The sequence below is a fragment of the Doryrhamphus excisus genome, chromosome 5 (genome assembly GCF_030265055.1).
Source record: "Doryrhamphus excisus isolate RoL2022-K1 chromosome 5, RoL_Dexc_1.0, whole genome shotgun sequence".
Classification (NCBI taxonomy): domain Eukaryota; kingdom Metazoa; phylum Chordata; class Actinopteri; order Syngnathiformes; family Syngnathidae; genus Doryrhamphus; species Doryrhamphus excisus.
In genome coordinates, this window is record NC_080470.1 from 12,645,366 (window position 1) to 12,662,191 (window position 16,826).

At 40.1% G+C, this 16,826-nt stretch overlaps 1 protein-coding gene across 9 annotated transcripts in view; it reads right to left on the reverse strand.

Moving 5' to 3' along the window:
• osbpl1a (oxysterol binding protein-like 1A) overlaps positions 1-16,783 on the reverse strand; it is a 40,239-nt gene extending 23,456 nt beyond the window's left edge. For 2 of the 9 annotated variants that reach the window (XM_058073040.1, XM_058073041.1), the window contains exons 1-11: positions 16,646-16,783; positions 11,546-11,676; positions 11,395-11,480; positions 11,252-11,326; positions 11,041-11,152; positions 10,873-10,958; positions 7,898-8,042; positions 4,701-4,768; positions 4,588-4,632; positions 1,120-1,193; positions 925-988 (exon numbers count right to left, since the gene is read on the reverse strand). In XM_058073040.1, coding sequence (XP_057929023.1) covers positions 925-988; positions 1,120-1,193; positions 4,588-4,632; positions 4,701-4,768; positions 7,898-8,042; positions 10,873-10,958; positions 11,041-11,152; positions 11,252-11,326; positions 11,395-11,480; positions 11,546-11,676; positions 16,646-16,674 — 915 coding nt within the window. In that variant the 5' untranslated portion in view covers positions 16,675-16,783. Of the gene's footprint in view, positions 1-924; positions 989-1,119; positions 1,194-4,587; positions 4,633-4,700; positions 4,769-7,897; positions 8,043-10,872; positions 10,959-11,040; positions 11,327-11,394; positions 11,481-11,545; positions 11,677-16,587 lie in introns of those variants that run through there. The other 7 variants (XM_058073037.1, XM_058073038.1, XM_058073039.1 and 4 more) reach the window with 6 other exon arrangements.
• Between the last annotated feature and the right edge of the window lie 43 nt (positions 16,784-16,826).

The following is a 16,826-nucleotide window of genomic DNA, read 5'->3' on the forward strand; positions in this document are numbered from 1 at the left end:
AATGGGGCGTTGTTGGTGGTTTTTGCAATTTGTTTTTCAGAAGGCTTCATAGGCGGAATATGTGGAATTTTAGCTGCTTTTTAGCTGTGTTTATATCTTCAGAATGCATGAAAAAGAGAAAGTTCATGACTCACATAAGGATTGTGGTGGGCAAAATTCCAAAATAACTGAAGTGTTCCCTCTAAGGCCCAAGATTTTTTTCTGGTATTTAGGAACATAAAAAATGAAAATAAAACCCCTGCTACACACTACATAGTTGAGATGCATCCTCATGGTGCGATGCCACCGGGGTGGATTTTGCACTCTTTAAATGAACAATATCTCAAAAGAAAATGTTTCTTCCTCTTCATTAAATGACTACTCATTACACTTAAGCCTCATTCAGACTCGGTCACTTACCTGTCAATGTGTCAGTACATGTGATGGGAGAACAATGTGTGATAAGTTACACAACTAGTCCTTACTACAAAATACTACAAGATAAAAGGTGGCGGCTGGAGGAGAGTACAGATGGAATTATTAAGCCATCGATGAAATATTAAGATGCATTTATTTTGATAAAGTAACTGCCAATTTTAAATTAATAACCTATCAATCAAGTTTATTTGTAGTTGCAAACAAGGTTCTGCTTTCTAAAAAAAATAATACAGTTCAAAGTAAAGTATTATTGACTTGCTGCTGACATTTAAAAATGTCCTCTTAAACGGGGCACTTTATTTTTTTATATTTTGTTGTTTTGTACTTTTGGTATTAGCTTAGGATTTGAGTTTAGCTAAAGGTTTGTTATAAAGAAGATTAATGATTAGAGCCAAAGTGGCGACTATGTTTTGGTGCTGGTTTGAGCATGTGAGTGAGTGCACTGCAGGCAAACAAGACAGTATCTTGCCATCTAATAACTGAGCAGGCAGTGTAATTGCATCTTACCAGACAGTGAGCATGAGTGAGCGACTTGCAGCCTTGTCGTCTGACATTGGCAGCCGCATCAGACCTTGCAGGAGACACACACATGACTGGGTTTGCTTTTGACAACACAGCACTACACTCTTCATCTATTCTTATCTTATATTTCTAATCAAAGTTGCATACTTGTTTGTGAGACAAGTCAGAGACGTCACCTACTGTTTCGAGTACCAAGACAAAACCCCATCCTGCAAGACGACCCAGTAGGAGCGCCAGCCCAAAAATCTGGAGCTCTGCGGGACACACAAGGGAATCAGGAAGGGAATCAGCAAACGCCATCATCATTCGACTTCCGACGCAGAGAGCTGCAACTTTGGTAAACGGTGTAAAAATTGGAAAGCTTCACCAATTTGACAACCCCGTGCTAGCATTTACAAAATGCATTATGAATGCAGGAAGGAAAACACATTTGCATATAGAAAGGCCTCAAACGTGAGGCAGGGGAGAGCTATTCTTGGCTTTGCTCTTCAAATGATCACAGCAGGGGGGTGGAAGTCACATGTGAGCCAATCCAAATCATTGTAAAGTGTGACTTTCTGACTGCTCACATGGACTTTTGAGCCTCTGGAAAATACAAACTGGTCACAATGACTCAGAAATGTTATATCACAAGCACAGATATACTGGTCATTGACTAAATTATTGCTGGTTTATGGATTAATTTAGTATTAAAATTACAGCCCTCGCTTTTGCGGTTAATTGGTTCCGGACTCGTCCATGAATTGGCACAAAGTAGAATTCAATATTAATAAATGGAATATTTGAATAGTTATGGCAGGGGTCTCAAATACGTGGCCCGCGGGCCAAATGTGGCCCACAGGACACTAGTTTGAGGCCCCCGCCTTGATATGAAAGTTTAATGTTAGTGCGGCCCGCGCAAGTTTGATATGGATGCTGTATGGTATCATGTACCCAGAAAAAATTATTACGTTTGATTAATGTTCATGTTAAAGTTTAAATAACTGTTAATAGTTATCCTCCCTATCCGTGTGGAAGTGGTAAGTTTTTGGCCATTTAAGTTTAAAGGAAATAACTTGAAGGCTACCGTTTAGGTCGCTAGCTCTCTAGTTTGCGAGTTAGCATGTGTCTCAAGACACTGCAGTTGCGCAATATGTTGTAAATAAAAAAGGTATAAATGTGACTATAGTCGTGTTTTGTCATGTCTACAGGGCTCTAATAATGCTTTGTTAATTTTAATCTGAAAAAAATAATTTGTCTACCCACCAAGTATATGTGGTTTCTTAAGTTTTTATTTTATTTGCCGTTTTATTATTATTATTATTATATTTATTTATTTATTACTGATTGATTGATTTTCTTTATTCTTGATTTGTTTGTTTATTTTTCATCTTATTTTGTGTAGAAAAATAAAAAGTAAGATATTTGAGAACAGTGGAATGTTTTATCAGAGCTTTTCTTGTAGAAAATTGGAACCAAAGCAAAGTTTTTTAAATTTTTTTGTTTTTAATAAATGCGTTTTTTTTGTTTTTTTTTAAACCTGATGCGGCCGAGTCTCACCCAGACCCGAGCTCCAGTGGCCCCCAAGTAAATTGAGTTTGAGACCCCTGAGTTATGGCATAGAAAACCTTCCAAAAAAATCTTCCAAATACAGTTTTTAACATTAGAGCCCTCGTAACAAGAAATGACACCCCTACAGTCACCTATTGTCCAAAATAGTAGGTATAATATCTACAATATGCACATCTTATTTAGAACTACATTTAAATACTAAATGCAATTGTTACAGTAGTTAGCCATCCCTTTGCACTTTGAATACTTTTGCACATCATTGTGTATCTTCTTGTGTACGCCAGTAAAGACTGCCATAGGTTGTTAACTGTTGTGCAGCCCTGTGTGATCACATCACACTTCAGTGACTCCTCACTGTCTCACCGTGTTTACCGAATCATTACGCTAATCAATGATTTGCAACCTTCCTAACGAGCGTTGAGACGGACACACGGCGGCACAGAAGGCCATTACAAAAACGGGGCACGCTCCCGTGTAAAAACATTTGCCTTTTACAAGTCAAACATGAGAAAGAGAAAGAGAGTTCAGGAGTGAGTTCACAAAAAGCTGCATAGACACAATGAAAGAGAGGCTATTGATGATGTGTCTGTTTGCAGCATACATAAGCTACTTCCTGCCCTGACACTTTTAGCTAACACAATAAAACATTCAAGGTCAAACAAATTTTTAAGCCAAACGATTAGTCTTTTTCAGAAATAATGAAAATAGAAATCATCGCAAAGCTTTTACCATAAAGTCTGCAAATGGTTCATTTTTTTGAAGCAAAAAATATAAAACCACCATCACCAGCGGGCATAGGTTACCAACAGTAATTTCAGCGAACAGATTGAACAAAAGAATGCCTGTATTTTTAATAAATTAAATAAAATACAATTTGTCAGGCACTTAATTTCGGGCTGAAGAGGATCATTCATGGCTGTCACTCTCGGCCGTCTTGTAAATACGTACATATCCGTAGTGCATGCACATACACACAAACAGTCTCAGAGACGCCAACAACAATTTGCAGTCATGCTGTTGTTACGATTGGCTGTACATCATTGAATAGCAGCTGCTAAACATAATTAATGTGCATGTGTGTGTGTGTTACGTGGGGTATGTCTTACGTGCTTGGAGTAATGCAGTCTGACAGTCCGAGGCATAATGCAAAAGAGATTTACAACATACTTATTCTCAATTGTCACATACTGTAAGTCCAAAGAGAAGAGTTTAACCTCTGTAAAACAGACTTGCTTAACATTGATAACAAGTGACATTAGGGCTTTCTTGCTTAGAACTGAGACTGTGTTTCTCTGGGATGATTTTATGCATGTCTGTGGTCCTGTGAAGTGTTTCCCATACATTTTCTTATTTGCGCTGAGCTGCCATAAATAGATGTTGCTGTACCTGTACTCTCTCGCTCACAAACTCATTATAATGGGACTGTCTATGAATGAACAAAATGATGGAACAGGGGGATCAGTGTTGCCAACAATGTCATTTGTAGTGATATTTCTAGCTTCATATTTAGCAAGTAACCAAAGCCCAATAGCACACACCAACACTGATCTCTCAGTGAGGTTGTCACACAGTGAAATGAACTGGGCAGGGTTAGTGTCAGTACACAGAACGTTACCTACAATCATGGTGTCAACACAAAAATAATAGCACAACCTCCATCCATCCATGTTCTATCCCACTTATCCTCTCAAGGGTCATTGGTACACCCTGGATTGGTCGCCAGTCAATTGCAGGGCACATACAAACAACCATTCACACTCTGATAGCACTTTTAGTCAGTGCAACTACTGCTATCACGGTGGATAATAAACCTTAACATCCCTGTTGGAATGTGTCACACCACAAAAAGCCAAATAAAAAGCAAATTGTTGATTGAATCCTTTGAAGATCGTTAAAATGGGTTTTGCGGTGCATGCAGAAGTGGCTGGTGATACGATGCTGCAATTACAACTCGTTTGTGGCATATTTGCCCGATGTTTTTTCATCACATTTAGAATTCCACGACCTCAGGGGAGTGTCTGACTTCAAAGCATCCCATTTAATCAACCCGGCTAACCACAGAAATTTAAGTCAATTAAAATCCAACTGCTACTTTACCTTCCATAGGAGTCCCTCAAACTTCTTAACGTGACGGCTCATCCCCTGCAAAAACAAGAAAATATTACAATTGCAGAACAAAATCACAGCAAACATCTAGAGACTACACTCACCCGGTGAAAGTCGCCCTCCAGCAGCTGCTTCATGGCGCCATCGCTGGCCAGGTCCAACGCGGTCTGGCCTGAGAGATCATATCGCACATCAACAAAAACACACAATAATAGCGTGCTTGAAAGGCGTGAAGGCGAATGACGGCTGTTGGGCATAACAAGTCTCTGGTGTAATCATCCTCCTATACGCCACGGTTGATTCACAGCGCTAATCCCGGTGCAGCAACCGTTTCATCAAAAAGTAGAATAGATTTTATCTGAATAGAATAAGAATAGCGTTTATGAATGTGCTGCTATTTCAGTTCAGGCATGGAGAAGCTGCTTTTTGAGAGGACTTTGAGACACAAAGACAACTAATGTATTAATTCACACGGTCACCATAAAATCAACATGGTCGCCCATCTTGTGGCACTCAAGTGGCTAAATTAGCCTACTCTAATGCTAACATTTGGCATACAATTTCCATTCTGGCGAAGAAAAAAAGAAATCGAAGAAGCTAATGATTCGAAAAGGGTAAACGTGTCAACAAAATCAGGCACACAAGTCCATATCACTCTAAAAAGAACTACACTCTTCAACATTGGAAACGTGAATTCACTACCGAGCAAGGTGTACTAGCTGGCAGGAATGTGAAAACTTCAAATCAAAAGAGGTAGAGGCCTCCGAGAGGCTAACGTGAGGAGCTAGCAGACTTCAGTAAGGTCAGAGCGTTCAGGAACACAAGAGCCTGTGGAAAGCACAAAGGAGGAGGGCTTACGCTGTATGTGAACTAACTGTGATATCATCCTGTCAACATTAATGTTCATCGAGTCAGCGATATATTTTTATGCTTATATCGGGCATATATTATCAGTGGACGATATTATCGGCCATCCCTAATTTTTATTAATTTGAAAAAAATGCAGTCCCGGGTGTACCCCGCCTCTCGTCAAAGACAGCTGGGGTAGGTTCCAGCATACCTGCGACCATAGTGTGGATAAGCGACATAGAAAATTAATGGATGGATGGATGGATGGAAAATGTATTTGGTCGGAATCCATTTTGGTTAGCATGGGATCTTCTGTAACAAATTAATGACACTAACCAAGGTTCCACTGTAGATGCAATGGTTGTTTGACTGGAATAATTTGGGGATAGAGTGGCACATCCGTATGGTTATTAATTCATTCAAAAAGTTCAGATAAAAATTGAAACGTCAGAAAACCAACGCAATTGTTCCCGATAAGAAATAAAATAAATCCAATGAAATAGTTGCAGTCACCAACAATATTAACAATTAGTTTTACATGCAAAAAAATCATTCCAGATTAATACAGTAAATTTTGCATTATACTACCTGCATCCAAAGCCTTTGACTGGATAAATCATGACAAATTAACAAAGGAATAAACAAAGGAGCAAGGGGTTCCTCCATATTTGATAAGAATGCACTACTGGTATGCACACAAACCATCCAAACTAGATGGGTTAAGAGCACATTTTCATCCTTTTAGTGACTAATGGGGTCAACAAGGTGGAATACTGTCACCTGTTCTTTTCACTTCATACATGGATGATCTTTCAAAAAAAGAGTGTAAGACATCTGGATGCATGGTGGGGGGAGAGTCTCGTTAATGATTTGTTGGATGCTAGTGACTTGGTTGTTGTGTTTCCTCACATTGTTGGCTTACAGCTACTGCTCAGGATCTGCTAAGTTATGGTATGCAGTATGACATTGAATTTTCCCTAGTAACAGAAGGTCCTGAAGGCTTGCTAGCCGCTTGACTTTCATCTTAGCCGTGGCGCTGCCGCCTCAATATCAATGGGTAGACAGGGAATCACACCAATGCTAGACATCACTCTCACGGCATGTAAAAATGTGCTGGAATAAACAAACTGAGCTGCTTGAAAAGCAGCCACTCCTGGCAGCGGTGTTAATTCCACTACATACATATTATATACATACATGTACACATAGATACATCGATCGATAGTTTTACTCTCCAAGAGAAATTCACATTTCCAGCAGCTCTGCAAAAATGGGCTTCCATAATTGCGACATGCAAAAGATGACCTCATCAAACCGCCTCTCAGGCGTGTAAACAAATTACAGTTGTCACCAGTAGCATTTTCTAAATATGCCGCATATCCTCAGTAGGAATGTAACAATTCCTGGAAGTAAGCACAGTCAAATCTGACGCTGTGTGTGCACTTCATTAGGAAAGTCCACAGGGATGTCTGTGAAAATGCTGCTTTTTTTAAATTATATGCGGTGTATTTTCAATTGTATACATGTTTGTTAGGTAGTGTTCATCGTATGTACAGTGTTGGACACCTTCAGTCATATGAGGGCTTCCAATGTTAAGTCCAATTTTAAGGCTTTCAAACGCATCAGAGCTTAAGGCCAGGATAAAAAGTATGTAGGATATAAATTAACTTTAATATCTATCTGTAGAGGGGCGGCACGGCGGGCGAGTGGTTAGCGCGCACAGCTAGGAGACCAGGGTTCAATTCCACCCTCCGTCATCTCTGTGTGGAGTTTGCATGTTCTCCCCGTGCATGCGTGGGTTTTCTCCGGGTACTCCGGTTTCCTCCCACATTCCAAAAACATGCTAGGTTAATTGGCGACTCCAAATTGTCCATAGGTATGAATGTGAGTGTGAATGGTTGTTTGTCTATATGTGCCCTGTGATTGGCTGGCGACCAGTCCAGGGTGTACCCCGCCTCTCCCCCAAAGACAGCTGGGATAGGTTGCAGCACCCCCCGCGACCCTCATGAGGAAAAAGCGGTACAAAATGAATGAATGAATCTATCTGTAGATTAAATTACATTCAAATCTGGTGCACAATTTACTGTGTACATAGTGTGATGTAGAAATCAACACAGCGCGCTGGTAACACTACAAGTGTGTTATCTGAAGAATATATTGAACATGACAACATGGAATGCCTGAAAGCAATTTTTATGAATTGGAATTTGGTTTAATTGCAAAAAAGTATAAAAAAAAAATATATATACCTAAATAAGTTTACGTAAGTTGTCTTTTAGCATTTCTCTGTGGGCGCTGCCACTGTTGCTGATATACCTATTGTATGGTATTTCTAAAATTTGCATTTATTTCTGACTATTCAATGTACTGCATGGAACACACTATAGGTGAGTATGTTTGCAAGAACCTAACTAGTTAGATGGCCATCTTGTATGAGATGGTGGGCCCTTACCATTCTTGTTCTGGACACTGGGACAAGCGCCACCCCTCAGCAGCTTGGCGGCACACTGCTTCTGGCCTCGATAGGCTGCACAGTGCAGTGGAGTGTTACCCAGCAGGTCTGTGCACTGGATGTCGGGCGCTTTCTTCTTGTTCAGCTGAGGTGATCAAAAAGTGAAAAAAACAATAAAAGAGAATAAGCCAAGACAGATGGGTCTTTTGAGTCCCCAGAGTTCTTATTATCCTGTCAAGAACTGAGCTGTGATATCTGCAATCAGACTTTTACACAAATGTTTATTTTATGGGCTTGCCGTGTTGGTATTTGTAAAAACAAAACAAAACAAAAAAAACAACATTATTTCTTGGTTAGTAGGTAGGTAACTCACAAAAGTGATATATTTTTTTATGTTTTCATGGCGCAACAAATTATACCTTAGAACAATGTAAAGTAAATATATGTATAGCGTGTGGGGTGAATTTACTGTAACTTAAAATGACTCAACACACACCCATTACTGCACGGTGTAGAGTGGTTAGGCCACACACCTAGGATACCCATGTTCGATTCCATCCTCGGCCATCATGTTCTCCCCGTGCATGTGTGGGTTTTCTCCGTGTACTCCGGTTTCCTCCCACATTCCAAAAACATGCTAGGTTAATTGGCGACTCCAAATTGTCCATAAGTATGAATGTGAGTGTGAATGGTTGTTTGTTTGTTATATGTGCCCTGTGATTGGCTGCCGACCAGTCCAGGGTGTACCCTCGTGAGGATAAGCGGTAGAAAATGAATGAATAAACACCCATTAATAAACCGCTGGAAACAAAAGTGACAACACTCCCATTTTTATACCGCTTATCCTCATTAGGGTTGCAGGGGTGTGCTGGAGCCTATCCCAGCTGACTTCATGTGAGAGGCAGGGTACACCCAGGACTGGTCGCACCCAAACATTACAATGTCCAAATTGGGCTCCATGGGCAATTTTCCTGGTGTCCTGTGACTCGTTAGTGTTACAAACTCTCAGGTGCGCATGGGGAGCACATGTGTTAAATTTGGTGTGATCACTGTCCCACTTTCTCATACACTGGAAGTTCGACCTGGCATATCACGGCAAGGAAGGAACTCTCTAAGAATGTGTAAAAAAAGAATTGTTGCTCTCCATAAAGATGTTCTGTATATAGTCATGCAAATAATTGTATAAAGGGATACAGCCAAATATACTAGATATCTTAAAAAATAGAATGTAGCAAAGTGGATCCATAGACTCTCAAGATGAAAGACTTTTCAGAAGATTTAAACAATTTCAAACTAGTCCACACTTCCTTCTGCACTCTACAAGGAATGTAAGGATTAGGATTACTTTACATCTGGTCCATGAATCCATGAATTATGCCATCAAACACGGTGTTGGATTTATTCTTGTTATTATCGTATTTGATGGAGGTTGATGTATGACATGAGAGCTTTTGTTAATCGGAGTTGGATTCTGCTGCCAGGCTACAATTCAGCCAAATACACACAGAGTATCTTGGTTGGAAAATGACAGCGGATAACGGTGCCTGCCATTGAAATGATTTGCTCTAATTGTGTGAGTGTGCATGTTGTGCTGCATGAAGACCCAACCAGACCCAAACACGCGAAGTAAATTTAATATTATAAATGGAATATATATTTGTAGTTACAGCATATAAAACCTGTTTGACTTCCCAAATAAGTTTTTTAACATTATTAGAGACATATGCGTAGATATGGAATAACACACTTCTAGTCACCTTAACACACCTATTCGTCTTTGTTTACACCACATTGCGCAACGGTAATGCACAGGCTACGGCATCACTGCAGGGACATAAGAGATGGCCGCCGCTCATAGCATATAGCAAGCTTCCGAGGTAACTAGTTTGCCTCCAAGTTATCTGTTTTAAATTTCAGAAATTGTTTCAAACGATGGACAAGTGGATAGCATATTGGCCACATAGATTGGGAAGATCTGGGTTCAAATCTCCGTTGGGCATCTCTGTGTGGAGTTTGCATGTTCTTTTTCTTCATGTTCTTCTGGGTACTCCGGTTTCTTCCCACATTCCAAAAACATGCTAGGTTAATTGCTGACTCCAAATTGTCCATCGGTATGAATGTGAGTGTGAATGGTTGTTTGTCTATATGTGCCCTGCGGTTGGCTTACGACCAGTCCAGGGTGTACCCCGCCTCTCGCCCGAAGTCAGCTGGGATAGGCTTCAGCATACCCCCGCGGCCCTAGTGAGGATAAGCGGTATAAAAAATTGATGGATATTTCAAATGGAGTGGTGAAGAAGGACAATATAAGAAGGCAGCAATGTACCACTTCCACATGAAATGGGAGGATAACATGTCACATCTAACTACATGCAAAGTGAATGTAATCTAAGTAGTAGTACCATAGTACAATACTAAACCACAAATCGGTGATGATTTATAAATACATTTTTGAAAAATTCCTGTATGTACATGTACTGTCATGTCAAGCTGAATCCGCAACTGTAGTCTGTAGTTGCAACTTTCGTCTGTGGCATATTCTAAACATACAGTTAAACAGGAAGACAGTTCCCGCATCCATTGATTTCTTCAGAATGCGACAGAAAAAGTTTGGAAATCCCTGCACTGAACACAACCCCATACAAGTAAAGATGTGCTAGGCTAGGTTATTGACAGCCTACATGAAAAATGTAGGTATTATTGCTAAGCAGAGTGAAATGCCAACAGCAACATAACTCCAGTATTAATACATGCACACAGGGACTACTTGGTCAGTGCAAAGTAAGCTTCTAAACAAAAGCATAGCAGTATGAACTTGAACCTGAACCTTAGCCACCAGAATAAAGATTTGTGTATGTGCACAAATTGTAGTCAAGACGGAGTGCAAATCTGAAAATGCACCAGAGGCCACACTTTGAACACCCCTACTGAAGAGAACAATCTGTATGGAACATGAAACATGGAAAATCAGCACTAACCAGCTGAGTTAGAGTTAATATATCTCCTTCTCGTGCAGCTTCTAGAAGTTTCTCTTCTTGTTTCCTCTCCTCTGTCCTCTCAGCCGCTGTCATCAAGTAGAAAGAAAAACAGTGTTGAATATCCCAATAGGTTACTGTGTTTTTTTGTGATGACATCAAACGTCTCACCTTCTAGCATGCTTCTGATCTCTGCACTTTGAGTGACATCTTTGGGAATCTGAGCTGTCCCATTGATGACAGTAGGGCATGCATCATAGTGCAACAGCAGCATGACAACCTCCTGATCAATATGTGAATGCCTTGATTGACTCAGTGGGTGAATACATGCAAACACACACACAGAGCAGACGAAGAGCAGCTTGATGACATGTTCAGTTACCTTTCTTCCTGTGAAGGCAGCTTTGTGCAGAGGAGTATCACCAATGTTGTTTGGCAAGTTGACTTCTGCTCCTGCCTGTCAGTGTTCACACGTGTTATTGATTATTGTTAAAGGAAGGAACTTTTTAATAACAGCAATTCTACCTTCAGTAACTCCTCCACTACACTAGTGTGTCCGAAGTAGGAGGCTAAGTGAAGAGGTGTCCATCCCAAGTTAGACTTACTCTTACCTACAAAATACATTTTAAAAAGATGCATGACGGTGGGGGTGGACATCATTTTTCTCAGGTCATACCTTTACAGTTGAGGTCAAACTGCATATCCCCCCTGATTTTGGACAGAAGGAGCAGCTGAATGCTGGCTAGATCACCATTCCTCGAGCAGCGCAGGAACTGCTCTTCTGGCTCCAGCTCTTCCATGGGAGGCCTGAAAACAAAACAGCAGAAGAATAACACAAACACAGGTTTTACGATTAACTTTTACCATCTATCAATTACATCACTAAACAAATTCCATTTATGTTGCCTCAAAGGGGATGCAGAAGAAAAGTATCAAAGTATTTTATTAATATTTATTTTATTTTTTCTTCAAATAAATATTTCCCAGTGGATTTTTTTAGCATTTGCTACCATCATATAATAAATATACAGTATTTAAAAGGATTAAAAATAATTTCTCAATTTATGCACCATCATGGTTTGCATAAATTGCGAGTTGAAGTAAGCTCTTGATAAGAATTAATAACATGGGGACAGCCAATATGGATACAGAGCTAACATTTCATTTCAACTTTGATGGCACTAATGGAAATAACCGAGGGAATTACCAGTGCTATAGACCGCAGAGCGTGCACAGTTGCAGTATGAAATATGACCTGAGGGAAAAATAAAATAAACCACTTATACGCATCAAACAATGCTAAAAACTTTCAGCATCTCAGTGTGCTGAATCAAATTAGGAATGGATTGAAGAAGATTGAAGAACTCTCAATGCACTTGGTGCACTAAAATGAGCCATTTCAAGAACCAGTACAAGCAGTTAATGTTGACAAAGTATGAAGAAGAACCACAGGGGACATACCTGTAAGATCCTATGTCTTACACATACTACTTTTTCTTCATTTACAGGACAGACAATGTACTGTTTCTGTTTCTGTCAACTATTACCTTTACTATGATATATTTATGATGAATGTTATATCATTTGTCTATCCATTCACAAACCTTAACTCCCTTGTAACACGTTATGATACTGCTGTATCGTTTTCTTGTTATTTCAGAATTGGCAAAGGGGACAAACAAATGTGAACAAACAAATGTATTAGCAGTTGATGTGAAATGGAGAGGGGGTAGGATTCCTACTCCATTTTAGGGCTATTTTATTTCTGCATTATTTCCACTAAAATAAAAACAGAAACTACTGTTGCACACACTCTCAAAAAAATTAACATAATGTGAATGAAATGCTGTCATCGCGAGGAGAGGGAAAGTTTGTGTGGGGTTTTTCCTCAGGGGACTGCTCAATCGTGACAGAATCTCATCGCAAATACTTGATCCCATCCTCCCAAACTCAACTTGTCAAAACGGCGACCTCAAAGACTGACAAAATGTGCTGATAATAACTTCAAACGTCCTCTTTTATGGAGCATATGAAAGCTTGTGGGGTTAACTCAGTTTAGCAGAACATGCTAGTTGGACTGTGTGCGCAACTCAAGGTGGATGAGTGTGTTTATACCGTGTTGTGTTGTACTGCTTCGTAATGCAAACAAGCTTTTTACGATGCCTGCTGACGTCGTGCAAGTTATGAGTGAAATGAGAACAAGAGGGACCATTATTCTTGCTCCAGCTCATCTTAAACGTAAACAGACCTTCTCAACACACACACAACATACTTCCAGACTCCAAAATGTTTGTCACATGCTGTCTAGTTGTGTCAACAAAGTAAGGGTGTCATAAAAGTCTTACATTAATAAATAATAATAATACATTTTATTTGCATAGTGCTTTTCAGAATATTCTAAGACGCTTTACATTGAAAAACAAAGTTGAGTAAAAACAGACTAGAAGACACATTAAAATACAAGATTCATTCGTTCAGAGCTAAAAGGTGGGGCGCAGCGGTCAGGTATAAAAAGTTAGACATTAAAAAGCAATTGTCGGGACCACCAGACAAACCCTATTGGGTAATGACTATTGGGTCTGACTGGTGACATCTGATGTCCAGACTCTAATGATGTCATCAGGGTAATTCACCTCCATTGGTGACTTAACTAATCTGTGTGTGAAAGTTGTCCAGAGTTCAAGCTTTAGTAGGACAGTTTTCCCCACTTGGTTCGTTGGTCATGGTTTAGGCGTATGTGAAGCAATCAGAGATGTCACATGAGTGTCATTTGTCAAAACAGCTGCATTGCCAACAGCTCTCAGCAGGAACAATGGGGGAAATCAGAATGATTACAGAACATGGCGGTCACTGGACCAGCATAACTGGAAGTTCATGTGATGGCGCATGTGTCGGGAGTGAAACGGGAAGGTCACATGGCTGCGAGATATCATTTATACTGTTTCGTGCTGCTACTGTGACTGTGCCATCTGCAAAATAAACTGCTGGTTCTTAAACAGGTTTATGTGAGAAACTTCCAAACTGGAATTGCAACCTGGTGGCTGGATGCCATCATCAGTAACAGTTGGCCTTTGACCTTTTGGATAGAAAATCACGCATCATTAAAGGGACTGGATGCAACTTGCTCAAGATTACATTTTTATCCAACATAAAAATATATAGATAAAAGCACCACCAGCAGCAAGCATATGTTAACAATAGTGGTTTAAAAGAACAGGTTGTATAAAAATGTCTCTATTTTTCACAATTATGAGTTAAAACTGCAAAAAAATCGTTGGAATTTTTAAGTGTTGTTCATGGTTGTCTGACATCCACATACATACACATGTGGACAAAATTGTTGGTACCCCTCAGTTAAAGAAAGAAAATCCCACAATTCTCACTAAAATCACTTCAAATTTACAAAAGTAACAATAAATAAAAATTCATTGAGAATTAAAACAATCAAAGTCAAAATCAGCCATCACTTTTGAATGGCTGATTAACATAGTTATTTAAAAAATAAGCTAATGAAACAGGCCTGGACAAAAATGATGGTACCTCTTCAAAAGATTGAAAACAATTTGACCAGAGTCACATGATTATCTCACGTGTGTCCTTTAATTGACATCATAGGTGTCTTCAAACTCATAATCAGTCAGTCTGCCCATTTAAAGGGTGACAAATAGTCACTGTGCTGTTTGGTGGCAAGGTGTGTACCACACTGAACATGGACAACAGAAAGCGAAGGCAAGAATTGTCCCAGGACATTCGAAAGAAAACTATAGACAAACATCTGAAATGTAAAGCCTATAAGACCATCTCTAAGCAGCTTGAAGTTCCTGTGACAACAGTGGCACATATTATTCAGAAGTTTAAGGTCCATGGGACAGTTTGCTCCCGAGTTTGCTCCGACAGTTTGCTCCCAAAATACCTGTTGACAGGTGTAGAAGGCTCATTGACACTTACAGAAATCGTTTAATTGCAGTGGTCTCCTCAAAAGGTTGTGCAACAAAATATTAAGTTATGGGTACCATCATTTTTGTCCAGGCCTGTTTCATTAATTTGTTTTTTTCAATTATTTTTTTTTGAATTATGTAATTCAAAAGTGATGGCTGATTTTGATTGTTTAATTCTCAATACATTTTTATTTATTGTTACTTTTGTAAGTTTCAAGTGATATCAGCGAGAATTGTGGGATTTTTTTTCTTTAACTGAGGGGTACCAACAATTTTGTCCATGTGTGTACATGTCAATAGCACATGCACACCCACAAACGACCAAAAATGTACATTCATGTAAAATCACTATGATTAGCTGACAACAAACATAACTAATGCCTGTACGAGTGTTATGCGGGGTATACTTTATGTACTCGTAGCAGGAAGAGGGTGGGATGTAATGCTTGCACCACATTTGAATATCGGCACGCTCTAAGCAGCCGGGAACCCGTTGCATACAGTCCCTTTAACATAGGAGTCCCTGAGCTATGTTCTCAAATTAATTTAATTTTAGGCCTTGTGGCCTTTCACCACAAGGTGCCGACCAGTGAAATTGGCTCGAGGCATTCTGCTAATCAAAAGGTAACTGCAAAACAAAAATGGCTCTGCACAGCGTAGCGAAATGCATTATTCAACATTTGTCTGTTCGTAATCACTTTGGAAAACAGCGTATAATGCTATTTATCACACTCAAATCTGATTATGGATTTGGGGGTCTGGACTGTTTGCTAGAAATATAAAAAGGATGTGGGAAATGTCTCCAACACGCAGCTCTGAATCTCATATCGAATGACACAAAATGATGCATTGTCCCATCAGTTAAACATGTTATCCGGTTGTTTGATTGCAACAGTTTTTCCAGTGTTTAGACAGGAACGCTAATCATAACTCGTTGAAAACAAACACCACTGGCTCCCTGTTTTCATATTGGCAAAAAGTCTCTCATACTGCAGAAGGTTGAGACCTCTGCATGCATCCATCCATTTTCTATGCATATCCTCACTAGGGTCATGGTTATGCTGGAGCCTATCCCAGCCTACTTCGGGTGAGAGGCGGGGTACACCCTGGACTGGTTGCCAGCCAATCGCTGGGCACATGTAGACAAACAACCATTTTCACTCACATTCATACCTATGGACAATTTGGAGTCACCAATTAACCTAACATGAATGTTTTTGGAATGTGAGAGGAAACCAGAGTACCCGGTGAAAACGCACACACACACAGGGATGCCCAAGCGGAGAATCGAACCCAGATCTTCCCAATCTCCTGACTGTGTGGCCAACATGCTAACCACTCGGCCCTGACATCTGCATTAGAAACTAAAATTAAGAAATTCTTATAAAGGGTATAGGCCTACATTGCAGTAGCACATTAGCAGTAAAAGTAATAACCATCAAAACCAAGAGAGTATTAAAAAGAATTCAAGGCATTATGACCCAACATATACTCTATATACGTTTCCTTCACATTATCACTACAGCAATGGACTCTTGCAGCATATATTGTCGAGCACTAATTCTTGCAATTCTAAAATTGCAAAAGCAGCCTGCACGGATGTTACTTGTGCAATGACAACAAACCACACGTTGAGACTCAATAAACAACCCCCCCCCCCCCCCCCCAACCCGCATTACACACACACACACACACACACACACAGTGAGAAAACCATTCAAACCGGCTCTGAAATCCAGCAGCATGTGTGTGTTCTGCGCGGACACACACGCAAACTCACTCTGTATGGGATGCTTTGACCTCCCTCTTCAACCCCACCAAGCTGCTATAACACAAACCATGTATCGGTCCTCGCCTGGTGCTCCATATCGCCCTCCCACAGCTCCTAATGACGACGCCAGGGTGACTGTTGCGCAAATAAAACTGTACGTCGCGCCCTGTCGAAAACACACACGCGCATGCACACACACTCTTCTCTTCTGTTTACACTTGCATCAGCTGATTTTCTCAGAGCGGAAC